The sequence below is a fragment of the Lycorma delicatula genome, chromosome 1 (assembly GCF_047948215.1).
Source record: "Lycorma delicatula isolate Av1 chromosome 1, ASM4794821v1, whole genome shotgun sequence".
NCBI classification, from domain to species: Eukaryota; Metazoa; Arthropoda; class Insecta; order Hemiptera; family Fulgoridae; genus Lycorma; species Lycorma delicatula.
Genome location: NC_134455.1, coordinates 75,838,465 through 75,851,351, shown reverse-complemented (window position 1 = coordinate 75,851,351; position 12,887 = coordinate 75,838,465). Strand labels below are relative to the sequence as shown.

At 29.2% G+C, this 12,887-nt stretch overlaps 1 protein-coding gene across 1 annotated transcript in view; it reads left to right on the top strand.

Annotated features, from left to right (window-relative positions):
• The window catches only part of Dnah3 (dynein heavy chain 3, axonemal), a 257,006-nt gene that overhangs the window by 169,754 nt on the left and 74,365 nt on the right, over positions 1-12,887 (top strand). Inside the window, exons 36-40 of the mRNA XM_075354669.1 lie at positions 150-351; positions 4,495-4,653; positions 8,503-8,651; positions 10,335-10,571; positions 11,439-11,630. Coding sequence (XP_075210784.1) covers positions 150-351; positions 4,495-4,653; positions 8,503-8,651; positions 10,335-10,571; positions 11,439-11,630 — 939 coding nt within the window. The remainder of the gene's footprint in view (positions 1-149; positions 352-4,494; positions 4,654-8,502; positions 8,652-10,334; positions 10,572-11,438; positions 11,631-12,887) is intronic.

Genomic DNA, 12,887 nt, shown 5'->3' with positions numbered 1-12,887 from the left:
TTTTCTCTTAAATGGAAACTTAGTTACACTATCTCAATTAGTACTAAATATACTTGTCTATTCTTTTTAATTTTTATTTTTTTTAGATATCTAATTGCTGTGGTTAGGGGTTTATTGCTGTGATCTATAAATTTTAAAATGTTAAACAGGAATTAATGGCTGGATGGAATAAATCTTGCGTTAAACTGGGAATACCTTGTTCAGGTCAATTTTCAATGATTACAACCCTTGGAGATGCAGTCATCATTCGTTCATGGAATATTGATGGCCTGCCTGTTGATAATTTTTCAATTGAAAATGGTATAATTGTCAGAAGTGCTCGTCGTTGGCCACTAATGATCGACCCTCAAGGTGTAGTAAAATATATTTTATTTATACTTCATCAAAAAAAATGTATTTGTATTGTATTTCATAAAATAATTATTCATAAATTTAAAAATCAAAAGTATTTACAACTTTTAGATTGATTCTAATTGTATGGTGTAAATCATATGGACGTTTTTTATTGTGTTTTTCAACAATTAAAGATTAACTTTTCAAAATCATTCATCTACGAAGTAAGTTGTAATCATTGCTCTTGCTGTCCACTTATTTTGTCATATTTGTATATTTGACTATGTTCAATTTTGTTAAGATGTGAGTATTTATATAGGTGTTTATATGTTTTTATAGGTTTTTCATTTTAATCCCCCTAGGTGATTTTCATATAAAATATGCACAATACAAAAAAATGACCAAAACAAAAGTTACTTGGACTGGAGAGGGATACTTCATGGTGACCTTGGATTTGACTTGAGTGTTATTTCAAGGTTAACACAATTATTCAAATGGATTGACTTATTTTTGACCCCCCGCCAAAGAAAAGAGCAGAAAATTTTACATTGGAATATGTGGTCACACATATGAAATTGAAATTTTTTGCAGTTCATACAGCTAAGCATCAGAGAATAGTGTATTATGAGTTACACATTTTTGAAGGTAATACAACATAATATTCATATTCCAGGCCATTTATCTTGCAAACTATGGGAAAGAGCATAAAAATGGCTTTACAAAAGTTATGTATAGGAGGGGTACATCCAATGGTGATCTTGAGGTTCCCTTTGTAGGTTGTTCCAAGGTTGTAGAGGTTCTTCATATGGAATTACCTTTTTTGATAGCGCCAATGAGCAAAAAAATGCCATATTTACATATTTGAATTTAGTGATTTTTTAATTTTTTCCATTTTCTTGAAGTTTTATGGTTTAGGAATTAATCACATACACTATCTGATTAACACAATTTGTTGGTTCTCAAAGACAGTACCAGATAACAATCATATTCTCACAACTTAGAAATCAGTGACTGTTAATATCTGCAAAAAGAATCTAGCACCCGCATAACACTATTTCTGATGGTTAGCCTGTGACCTTCAAAAAATTCCAAAGCCATATGTGTGACCACATATTCAATGTAAAATTTTCTGCTCTTTCATTGATGAGGTCAAAAATAGGTTATGCCATTTGAAAAAATTCTGTTGTCCTTGAAATAAATCAAATTCAACATCAAATCCAAGGTCACCATGAGGTGTCACCCTCCAGTCTGAGTAACTTTTGTTGAGGTCATTCTTTTGTATTGTGCATAGTTTATGAAAAAATTGCCGGGGAAATTTAAATGAAACTCTATATATCGAGTTGTTTTTAAAGGTCCAGTGTTATTTACTTGAAATATATGATTAATCTTTATTGCTATGCTGTTGTCCCGCAGTTTTTGAGATGTGTAATATTATTTCTAGAGCTGTTGGTCTATGAATGGTTGGTTTAACCATTCATTATGATATATATATATATTATACAATAATAAAAATAAACAAAACAAAATTTTGATTTCCAATTTTTTTTTGTATTCCAATTTTATTTATTCTAATTTACAAAATGAGTTTCGTAAATAAACAAAATTATTTGGAGAATGGTGAAAACGCGTCATTATTACATTAGAAACTGTCTCTGCTTAGCAAAGTCGAATTTCTACGTAATGAAGTTCTTTGTTTAAATACTCTATGTATATGGTGTATAATAAATGAAAATGACAAAAAAATAAATAAATTGGATAAAAATAATGAGTAATACTCATGTATTGTGTTTATGTAGGCCTATATTATTTTTTGTCAATTACTGTACTGTATGAACGACAGGAAGTTGCCAGCATCAGTATGTTAGCAACTAAAATTTTTTCCTTTCTTATCTTTGTCTTATGCTTCTGCAAAAGTAACTGTGTAAGTGAATTGTAATTCAGTCCTAATCTTCATACTGTACAATACAGATCTAGTGGTTTTGTTTTGTTCCAGTAGGGTTTTTGGATGATATTTGTTTTTCTTACTGTACGTAACATAGTATATATTGCATTTTTTGTTGTTTTGACTACTGTATTTCCCCATGTTGCTTTTTCAAAGTACTGTACTGTACTGTTCAGTATTGTACGTGTATTGGTGTAACTTGTATTTTCCATATATTGGTGAATACTGTATTGGTATGATGTGTATTGGTATTGGTGTGATTTGAAAAATGGCTAAAAGAAAGTGTTTGAGTATCAAAGAAAAAATGTAAATAATTGACAAAGTTGAAAAAGGAGGTAGGAAAAAAAACAGCAGTTCATTTTGGTATACTGGCGAATTCTCTTTCTACAATATTACAAAATAAAGATTCTATTAAAAAACAAGCAGAAAATTTAAACAGTGATAAAAAGAAATTTAAGTCTTGTATTTATGGTAATATTAATGAGGCTGTAATCAAGTGGTTAATTATATAGTTTGTGAAAAAATTTACCAGTAATGGGAACCATTATTTAAGAAAAGGCTTTAGAATTTACCAAAACACTAAACTGTCCTGATTTTCAAGCTAGTACTGGTTGGCTTGTCAAGTTTAAATTATGGCATGCTCTTGTACAAAAGATTTTATGCAGCGAAAGTGCTGATGTAAAAGAAGCACAATGTATAACATGGAAGGAAAACATCTTGCCTAACCTACTGCACGAACACAATGAAAATTATATTTTTAATCCCAAAGAGACCAGGCTTTTTTTTTTTAAATGACTTCCAGGGAAAACTTTAGCTTTTAAAAATGAAAAATGTTTTGGTGGAAAGTACAGCAAAGAGAAAAAAAAAAGTGTAATCGTAGCTGCCAACATGACCGGTACTAAGAAGCTCAAACTTCAAGTAATCGTAAGATTACGATTACAACAGAAAAGCTTGGATGACAACTGAAATCTATACAAAACTTGATGTATCATGACATAAAACTTGATGTTGACATATCATCATATGTCAAAACAAAAACATAAAATAATTTTACTTATTGATAACTGCCCAGTCCATTCCCGCCATATAAATGCAAACATGAAATATGTAACTTGCTTACTTTCTGCCAGGTATGTCTTATGTCTTCAAAACTGCACCAGTGGACCAGGGTATAATAAAAAAATTTAAAATGCACTACAGAAAAGGAATGCTAATGACGTTTTTAAAGCTATCAATTACAGTGTCCTGGTTAAAAATTTAATAACTTTAAAGAATGCATTGCTGAAATTTCTAAAGCATGATCTGATGATGTAACCCCTGTAACAATTTCAAAATGTTTTAAAAAAGCCAAGTTAAGTAAATATGAGACAGTAACAATAAATTTACAACTGACGATGTAAATGAATTTGAAATTCCAGAATTTCTTACCGATAACAGGGGTAAATTGCAAAGCAACACGGAATTGTAACTGCAGTTAGATGAATATCTAATGATCGATGATGGAATAGTGGTAGCAGAGTGCCTAACGATGAGGAAATAATCAGATGTAGTTGCAAAAAACTAGTGGACCCACAATTTAAAGATGAAACGGATGATGTACCGACCGTTAAGCCTACAAATGATGATTTGATCATTCAATAAGATAAGAAGTGGCCTTCATTAATTTGAAAATGTACCAGATATTATGTTTAATTGCTTGAGTAATTTAGAATCTTTTTTTGAAAATAAAATTATCTTTAGAAACAAAACAATTCAAACAAAAATTACAGACATAAATATTAAAATATCAACTCTTCATATGTAATATTAAACACTATTGATGAATTTAAATTGTTACATTCTTTTCATTTTTATAAAGAAAAATGACTTGATTAAAAAGAAGCTTGAATTTTTTTCAGATATCGTAAGTTTAGTTTGTTTTTTGTAAGATCAATCATTGGATTTTTCACTCAAAAAGAGTAAATAACTGTATGTATGTCAGTGGTGTTTTCTATTTACATTATTATTTTTTTTTAGTGTTTTCATTTTTTACTGTTTACATTATTATTATTATTTTATTTTTCAGTAAATCTAAAAGCTAGATTTATTAAATATATAGTTAAGAAACACAATCGTCATTATTCATATTGTATTTGGCTCAGCTGATCTTATTTAATTTTTTTTTAATCTTAGTCCATAATTTGTGATGTAACCAAAGTTAATTCAAACTTTAATTTTAGGACAAGCTAACAAATGGGTGAAAAATATGGAAAAAGATAATAAACTTTTTGTTATTAAACTAACTGATGGAAATTACCTCCGTATTCTAGAGACTGCTGTTGAATTTGGAAATCCAGTTTTACTTGAAAATATTTTGGAAGATATTGATGCTGCACTAGGTATGTTTATAATGATTTTGTTATAAGGCTTTCCCTTGCACGTATCATTGACTCAAATTTACATCATATTCGACAACTCCAACCATGACTTAACAAAAACTTTTTGAAACCTTGAAAGTGCCTCTATTGTATTTTAAGAGGGGGTCTGTTGAAATTCTATGCTAAATTGGTGATTCGTTTTTATATCTTGTGTGTACAATGAATAAAAATTAACATCATCATTCCTAAAGTCAACCTTGATTTATGCCAGTTGGTAAAGCTACTTACAAATCTTGCTAACATTAGTCTGTGTGTCTTGACCACAGTCTGAAGTGTTTTATACAACATTTTTAATTAAAATTATTTATTGCTGTATTCACTACAACATAATTTATAACCAAGTAGATGGGTTTTTAGAAATTGTCATACATAAATTGTGATACATTTTTATTTTCCCAGTTGTAGCTCTATTACTGCTGTGGCAGCATAGCTATAAATGGAAGGTATTGGCCAAAATCTTGGATATCAGATTTTTTGAAAATGTTGATTTCAAGAACCCCTTAGAGTAGAAAAACACAAAAAGTTAAGAATTGTCAGAAAGATGTATTTATTTACATTTGTGTGTATTTTGATTAATATTTCTAGACTACCTCCACATAATTCTTTGAAAATAATTCAAAATATTAAGCATTAACTTTTGGGCAAAATTAAAAAAAAGAAGAGTACTTTTTGCCATTTTTAATTTTTGACCTTTTATTTAGTGGTTGTTGAAATTGAGCTTTAGTAAAATCAAAGTACTCATTAAATTATTTAAAATTCCAAAATTTTAAGTCAATCTAATTTAGGGGTGGTAGATATTCAACATTATTTCTAAACAGTTTCTGTCATCTTCTAAACATCTCAAAAACCGGTTCAAAAAAGTAAATATTTGGCATAAATATATGTTTGCCCTTATTTTCAATGCTTCAGACAAGTGGAGTTAAGGTACTTGGCCAACTTATTGAAGTAAATAATTGCTCCAATAAATAAACTTTTAGGCCTCAAAAAACAAGAGAGCTGAATGGGATCTGTACATAAAATATCAATTTTTAAAATTTTAACTTTCAAGGTAGAATCCAGTTTTATCTAGTATTAATGTTTATAACATGGGAACTTTTTTTTAAAATAACTTTTGAAATTAAAAAAAATTGTAATTTTTATAATTTTTGAGACTTCATCTGTTTTTCAATTGTGGTTATTAATAATAATAAAAATAATAATATGAGGTAGCTGTCAAGCATGAGGATGAAGTGGGAGCCAAATGTTTTTTTATTCTAAATACAGTATAATTTTGATTGTAAAAACATCATTTGATAAAGGGATTAAATCTGATCCAATTTTTTTTACCAAACATTTTTTCTTTTTTCCAATTGCACTGTAAATGTGTTACATACTTAAATAATTAATATTTAAAAATTCTGTGGCATATTTGAAATATAAATCTGTCAAGGATAAAGCTAGGGAAGTTATGCAACCATCTGGATAGCCTTTACTATATTGTGAGATAACATTTTTAAAAGTTTTTGAAACAACTAACAAACTTCAGTAAATACTGGATGAATATAAAGTGAGTTTAGGTTAGTCTAATTAGATGAATTTACCTTCTGCCAGAGTATGACTCCAACACATCCATTGTTAAATAATTCCAGAGAAATTTGTTGCTTTTCAATAACTCAAATGTAAAATATCAGTATAACTACTTCTTGAAAGTAAGGAAATAGACAAAAAATGTTTTTATGTAGGAAAAAGAATCTGTTTTTTTACAATGTAAAAAAATTTCATTACAAATAATGTAGATACCACATAAGAAGGCAATTAAATAGTATTATGGAATGTAAACAACAGCTTATTTCTATTATGAAGGAAAACGCTTCAAAATAAACAATAGTCTATATTTAGTTTCTATTTCTGTGTACAATTTTCATAATTCTGGCTGCTTGTTATCATGATTTTTGTTTTATATATTTATTAATTTGATTCTATTATTAAAATCAGCTTTGTTTTATTACATTAACCATTAATATTTTTATATTTCTTATGGTCCTTCGTATTCTTTTAGAGTAGGTATTTTTGTTTTTGAATGAGTATTGTTGTTTTGTCAGTTTGACTTAGATTTTTCTAAATTCCTTGTCAGAAAATTCACTTTCTGATATGTTGAGCCAGTGTTATATATTTTTATTTTCATTTAATTCCAATGTTAGGGATATGGTTAACTGATCATTACCAAATAATTCCTGGGTTAAGAAATCATTTATTATCAGGTGCCAGTGGCCTCTGAACTTGATGAGCAGTTACAGGTAAATAAACATCTTATCCTTGATAAAAGGCAGTTATTTTATGAATCAGATTGTTTTCAAAATCATTATTATTTAGAAAAAAATCATCAACTGGTTATTTTTTAAGAATTTTTGAGCTCTAAACTATAAATTGATTGTAAAGTTGGTGATGACTTGAATTAATTCTCTGAAATATTCCACTGATTTAGAGTAACTATTAGCACAGTGTTCCTGCATTGTATATCATAACATGTTAGTAATTCACATCTATTTCATAATCCCACACCTCATGCAGGTATAATTTTATAAAACATCAGATTTATTTAAAATGACCAGTTATAAAATTTTAACTTACCCTTGCCAGTATAACTAAAAATGTAAATTTGCTGATTAAATAGAGCATAATAAGACTCAGCTTATCTCAAAAAATAAAAATACAATGTATTTAAATACCAATTTTACAAAATCATAGACTGCAATTAACAAGATTATTTTAAACTTTCAAACCAAATTAAAAATGAGGTTGTTCCCTTTTACACATCCCACTTGTTTCAAACAGAGGTAGCATATTTTTAGTGTAATCTATATAGATACATTCAATTTATAGTTTCTCTTGTGTTATAGTTAGTAAATTGAACAAAAAAGGTTTTGTTGAAACTACTTTTCTAGACTGAAGACTTGTCTTTTTCCATTGATAAAGGTAAGATTTATTGTCCTAAGCAGGTGCAACAAATGTGTCCCAGCACCTAAAATTTAAAAAAAAAAAAAAAAAAAAAAAAAAAAATATTAGAATACTTACTATAATAAAAGATAAAGATTGTTTTTTCAGGAAAAAGTTTTTTTAAATGATGGCATTGGATTGGATACTTTTAATGATTTGGTATGCTGTAGAATACTTATTTTTTTCATTGTAAAAAAAAACAGCAGGATCAGTAATGAGAACTTGTTATATTTTACGATCCTTTTTTTTTTAATATTAAGAGTTACTGACTACAAAATATTCTTTAAGTGAGAGAAATGAAGTAAGCTAAATTATTCCCATAATGAAATTCAGAAAAACAAATTAATTTTACTTAGATATTTCATTTAACAAAATTGGGTAAAGAGTTTCCACAATAATTAATAGAAAATGTTATTGTTCACAGAATAAAACAGTTTTGCTATTTCTACTCTAAACTTCAATGAATAAGATTTATTAGTGATTGATTACCTTAGGATCTATTTTAGCAAAATATTCAAAGCTGTGATTTAAAACAAATAAAGTTGTTTGTAGAAATTGTTTGTGAAATTTTAAATTTTCCCTTTTTTGAGTAAATATTTTTATGGTTTATTTTATGGGAATTTATTTTAATAAAAAATTTCAAGTAAAAATATATGGAAAGTATATTTTTTTGTATTTTGACTGAGTGTTTTTTTATAACAGATAAGAACTGATATCCTGAGTAATACTCTACAAAACAATATATTTTGTATTCTTAGTGATAATTGATTCTAACAGTAATTTATAATTTTTTTAAATTGTTTTATTATAACTTGTTTTTGTTTACTTTTTTAGACCCAATATTAATGAGAACCACATTTAAACAAGCAGGTGCTGAATATCTTAAAATGGGTGAAAATGTCATAGAATATAATCGTAATTTCAAATTTTATATAACAACACGACTACGAAACCCACATTATTTACCAGAAGTGTCTGTAAAGGTAAGCTTATTTAACATATTGCGACTACATAGGTAAGAGTTTATTGATCCAGTGCATCAGTCATTTTCACTAGGCAGTATTATTATCATTTATGTTTTTCACTGCATGTAAATCAACATTTCTTGTACAAATATAATTTAATTTTAATAAATAGGTAGTAACTAAGTAATTTCTATTGAATTTTTAATTAAATACAATTTGCAAGAAAAAATTCACAATTCATTTATCACTATGTTAATTGATTTTAAAAAAAAATAGCTTTATTGTTTAGCATAAAATAATCTGATAATTAATTCTTTTTAAATATTAGACGCCCTGGCCGTATTTATGAGAAAGTTACCAATACTGCAAGAACCATTCTCTCGTGGACCACAACCAGGGCAAGAAGTTCCCTGGCCAATGTGGGACCTCCCAGTGGATACCAAAATCCCCCGCCAGAACAGCAGGCCTGGATGGTCCACCAAAGGAGCCGCTGGGTGCGGATGCCATCTTCCTGTCCTAGGTTGCCAGGCAACAACTCCCTTTCTTTCTTTTTCCTGTTTAGCCTCCAGTAACTACTGTTAAGATAATTCTTCAGAGGATGAATGAGGATGATATGTATGGAGTGTAAATGAAGTGTAGTCTTGTACAGTCTCAGTTTGACCATTCCTGAGATGTGTGGTTAATTGAAACCCAACCACCAAAGAACACCAGTATCCACAATCTAGTATTCAAATCCGTGTAAAAATAACTGGCTTTACTAGGACTTGAACGCTGTAACTCTCGACTTCCAAATGAGCTGATTTGGGAAGACACGTTAACCACTAGACCAACCCGGTGGGTTAAAGGCAACAACTCCCTGGCCGCAGGCTAACCAACAGGCTCAAAAGCTGGAGCTGACCCAATGTGGGATCATTGAAGGAGATTTGCACCGGCGGAAGATGATCGATGCCGATCCGACAATACGAGGCTCTGAGAGCCACTACCATCACACTCTAGTTGTGTTTAGTGGCCAAACTGCCACTAAGGGGAAGCTTCGTCTGATTCTAGTGGACAAGCTGCAACTTCCTGACAACAGCCAAGCCAACATTGCCAGCTTCAGACTCAACAGCCCTTCCAGGGCTACCTCACAAAACACAAAAATGGCCCTTTTCAGGGCCGCTACTACAAAAACAACAAAAAGCCCTTTTCAGGGCTAACACAAGGTTCTAAGATCCCACGTGCTATCAGAGCAATTCAGCGATAACAAACTTTTAATGATTAAATATTTTCTTAACAGAAAATTATGTAATATTTTGAATCAGTCTGGTTCTTAAAATTTTTCATTAAAAAATTTACTAAGTTCATTTATGACGCAATGAACAGCAATGGCAATGAAAATCAAGTAATTTTAGGCAACTACTAAATAAGTTTGACATCTTGATATCTAATTCAGGAACTTTTGGTCTTCTTTTATTCTATTTCATGACTATTTTATCAACCTCCATAATTTAATTTAGGAATTGTTGGAAAAATCTAAATCTATTAGCTAAGAATTTAAAAGAAAATAGAATATATGAATTTATTTCTTATATTCTTAAATAAATTCATTCATTTTAACTGCAATAAAACCATATTCATAGAAATTTAACAGCAATGGTAGAAGTTTGTAGTTTTTTTATAGATATTATTAATTTTGTATCTTTATTCAGCATTTTATTGCAGGTAACTTTGTTAAATTTTATGATAACACCACAAGGTCTTCAAGACCAGTTATTAGGTATTGTAGTTGCAAAGGAAAGACCAGAATTGGAAGAAAAGAAGAATCAGCTCATACTGGAAGGTGCTAGTAATAAAAAACAGCTTAAAGATATTGAAGATAAAATTTTGGAAGTTCTTTCTTCTTCGGAAGGGAATATATTAGAAGATGAAACTGCAATTCACATATTATCTTCATCAAAGGTAATAAGCATATCCAATTATGAAACACTTATACCCACTTATTTATTAATGATTTTTTTTAATTTTTGCTGTTTCAAATAATAACTACATGTTGCTCTTTTTTATCATTTCTTTTTTTTTTGGGGGGGGGGGGGGGTCTTAGGTGGGTTTTTTATGATAATATGACATCATTCAACCAGATAATGTCTATAATATATGAGCTTAATTGTCATTGAACATTTATTTATTTATGTCCTGTGTTATTTATCTTAGGTGCTAGTGTATTATGTATGTTTAATTTTTATCTTTGTTCTTATTTCCTTATATTTTTTCATGTTTGCACTTTACATAAATGTATAAGAATAGAGACTAAAGTTTAATGAGGTTTGTCAGTTAAATTAAAATATTATGCTGTTATTGTAAAAGTGATTGGATGTAATTTAAACTGTAAAGTCTAAGCATTAAGTATAAAGATTATACATAGTACTTATACTGATTATAGTATAGAACTAAGTACTAAATACTTAGTACTCAAAATATACAGTTTAAAGTAGTCCATTATTGGTTTAAAGTATGATGAGTTCATTACAATTAAGAGTTCATTCATGTATTGACTTATACAAAAACTCAGAAAGTCATATATAAACAGTTATATACACAAACAAGACTCAGATATGTTCACAAACTGTAAAGACTGCAAAAATCATTGTGAATTTGTTACTATTCAATTTAAGCTAAACTGTTTTGTATAAAATTAAATATCAGATTGTCACTACATTCCAGCGTATGAAATTAAATTACCCAATAATTTTTTCCCTTAAATGTGTGTTTAAAATATTTGATAGTGTGAATCATAAATTAAAAAAAAGTAAATTTAATTTTTAACAGGTTTTATCAGAAGAAATTCAGGCAAAACAAGAAATAGCTGCTTCTACTGAGATAGAAATAGACTCTGCTAGGAATCAGTATGTTCCTGTATCAAAACATTCTGCTGTTTTATTTCTCTGTTTAGCTGAATTAACCAATATTGATCCTATGTATCAGTATAGTTTAGTCTGGTTTATTCATCTTTATTATCAGGTAATTAAATATTAATTTTTTGTTAAACTTAAATAAATTTTAATTCAACTAACCATTTTCTTTTGAAAAATATATTCTAAAAATGCAGAATATTAGTGGAGACAAACACAAATAGTTGACTTCCTTGTCACAATGATCTAATAACTTTCAGTTTGAGTATAGACATTGCATTACATTAGGTCGACTGATTTAACTTTTTTCCTCAGCATTATGGCAAATGACGTAATTCAACTAGCTGCTGGAATAGCCAGTTTTTTAGTATATTGTTAGCATTACTCATGCATTATTATTGATCATAAAAGCTGTAAAAAGAACTCCCAGTTACTTTTCAATAAATGATTGATATATCTAAGTTTCAAAATTATGTAATAATTATTTTATTCTGAGAATAGATTGGAATCACTTAAAATTTTGATTTTATTCATGCTTTTAATGTTCATAGTGAAATTATTATGTTTGTAAATTGCATTATTTAGTATAATGAAGAAACATACAGAATTTATTTATTAATATTACATAAAAGCTTCATTGGATGAAGTAACTAGTCACATAACAGTATTCATCTGATAATGGTTCACCCAGTATTTGAGAAAAGAAATGAGATTGATAACACTGCGAGTTTAAAGATTGATAACACAGCATCTGGCAATGCTGTGTCTACCGGTCTGTGCTAGATCGGTTTGTTTCATCCCTTCCATATGCTCAGTACGAGTTTCAACTCCATTCAGCCAATACATTATTTTTGACAGCGCCATCAGTGAAGTTGTGTTTTTGTTGTGTGTTACGAAAATGGAGCATCGGAATATAGAGCAACGTTGTGCAATCAAGTTTTGTGTTAAACTTGGGGAATTCGTGAGTGTGACCTTTGAAAAGTTGAAACAGGCCTGTGGGGAACATAGCTTATCAAGAGCACAAGTTTTCCGCTGGCACAAATCATTTTTGGAAGGCCAAGAACACATTGAAGATCAACTTCGCTCAGGGAGACCTTAAACTTCAAAATCTGACAAAAAACGTTGAGCGTGTGAGGAGGTTCTTGTAAGATCAGACCATTGTTTAACAATAAGGATGATGAGTGAACAGTTAAATTTAAACACTTTCACCGTACATCAAATCTTGACAAACGATTTGGACATGCGAAAAGTTTGTGTGAAATTGGTGCAGAAAAACCTCACAATGGAACAGAACGACAATTGAACAAATGACCAAAAATTCTTCAATCATGTGATCACAGGTAATGAATCCTGGATATTTGAGTAC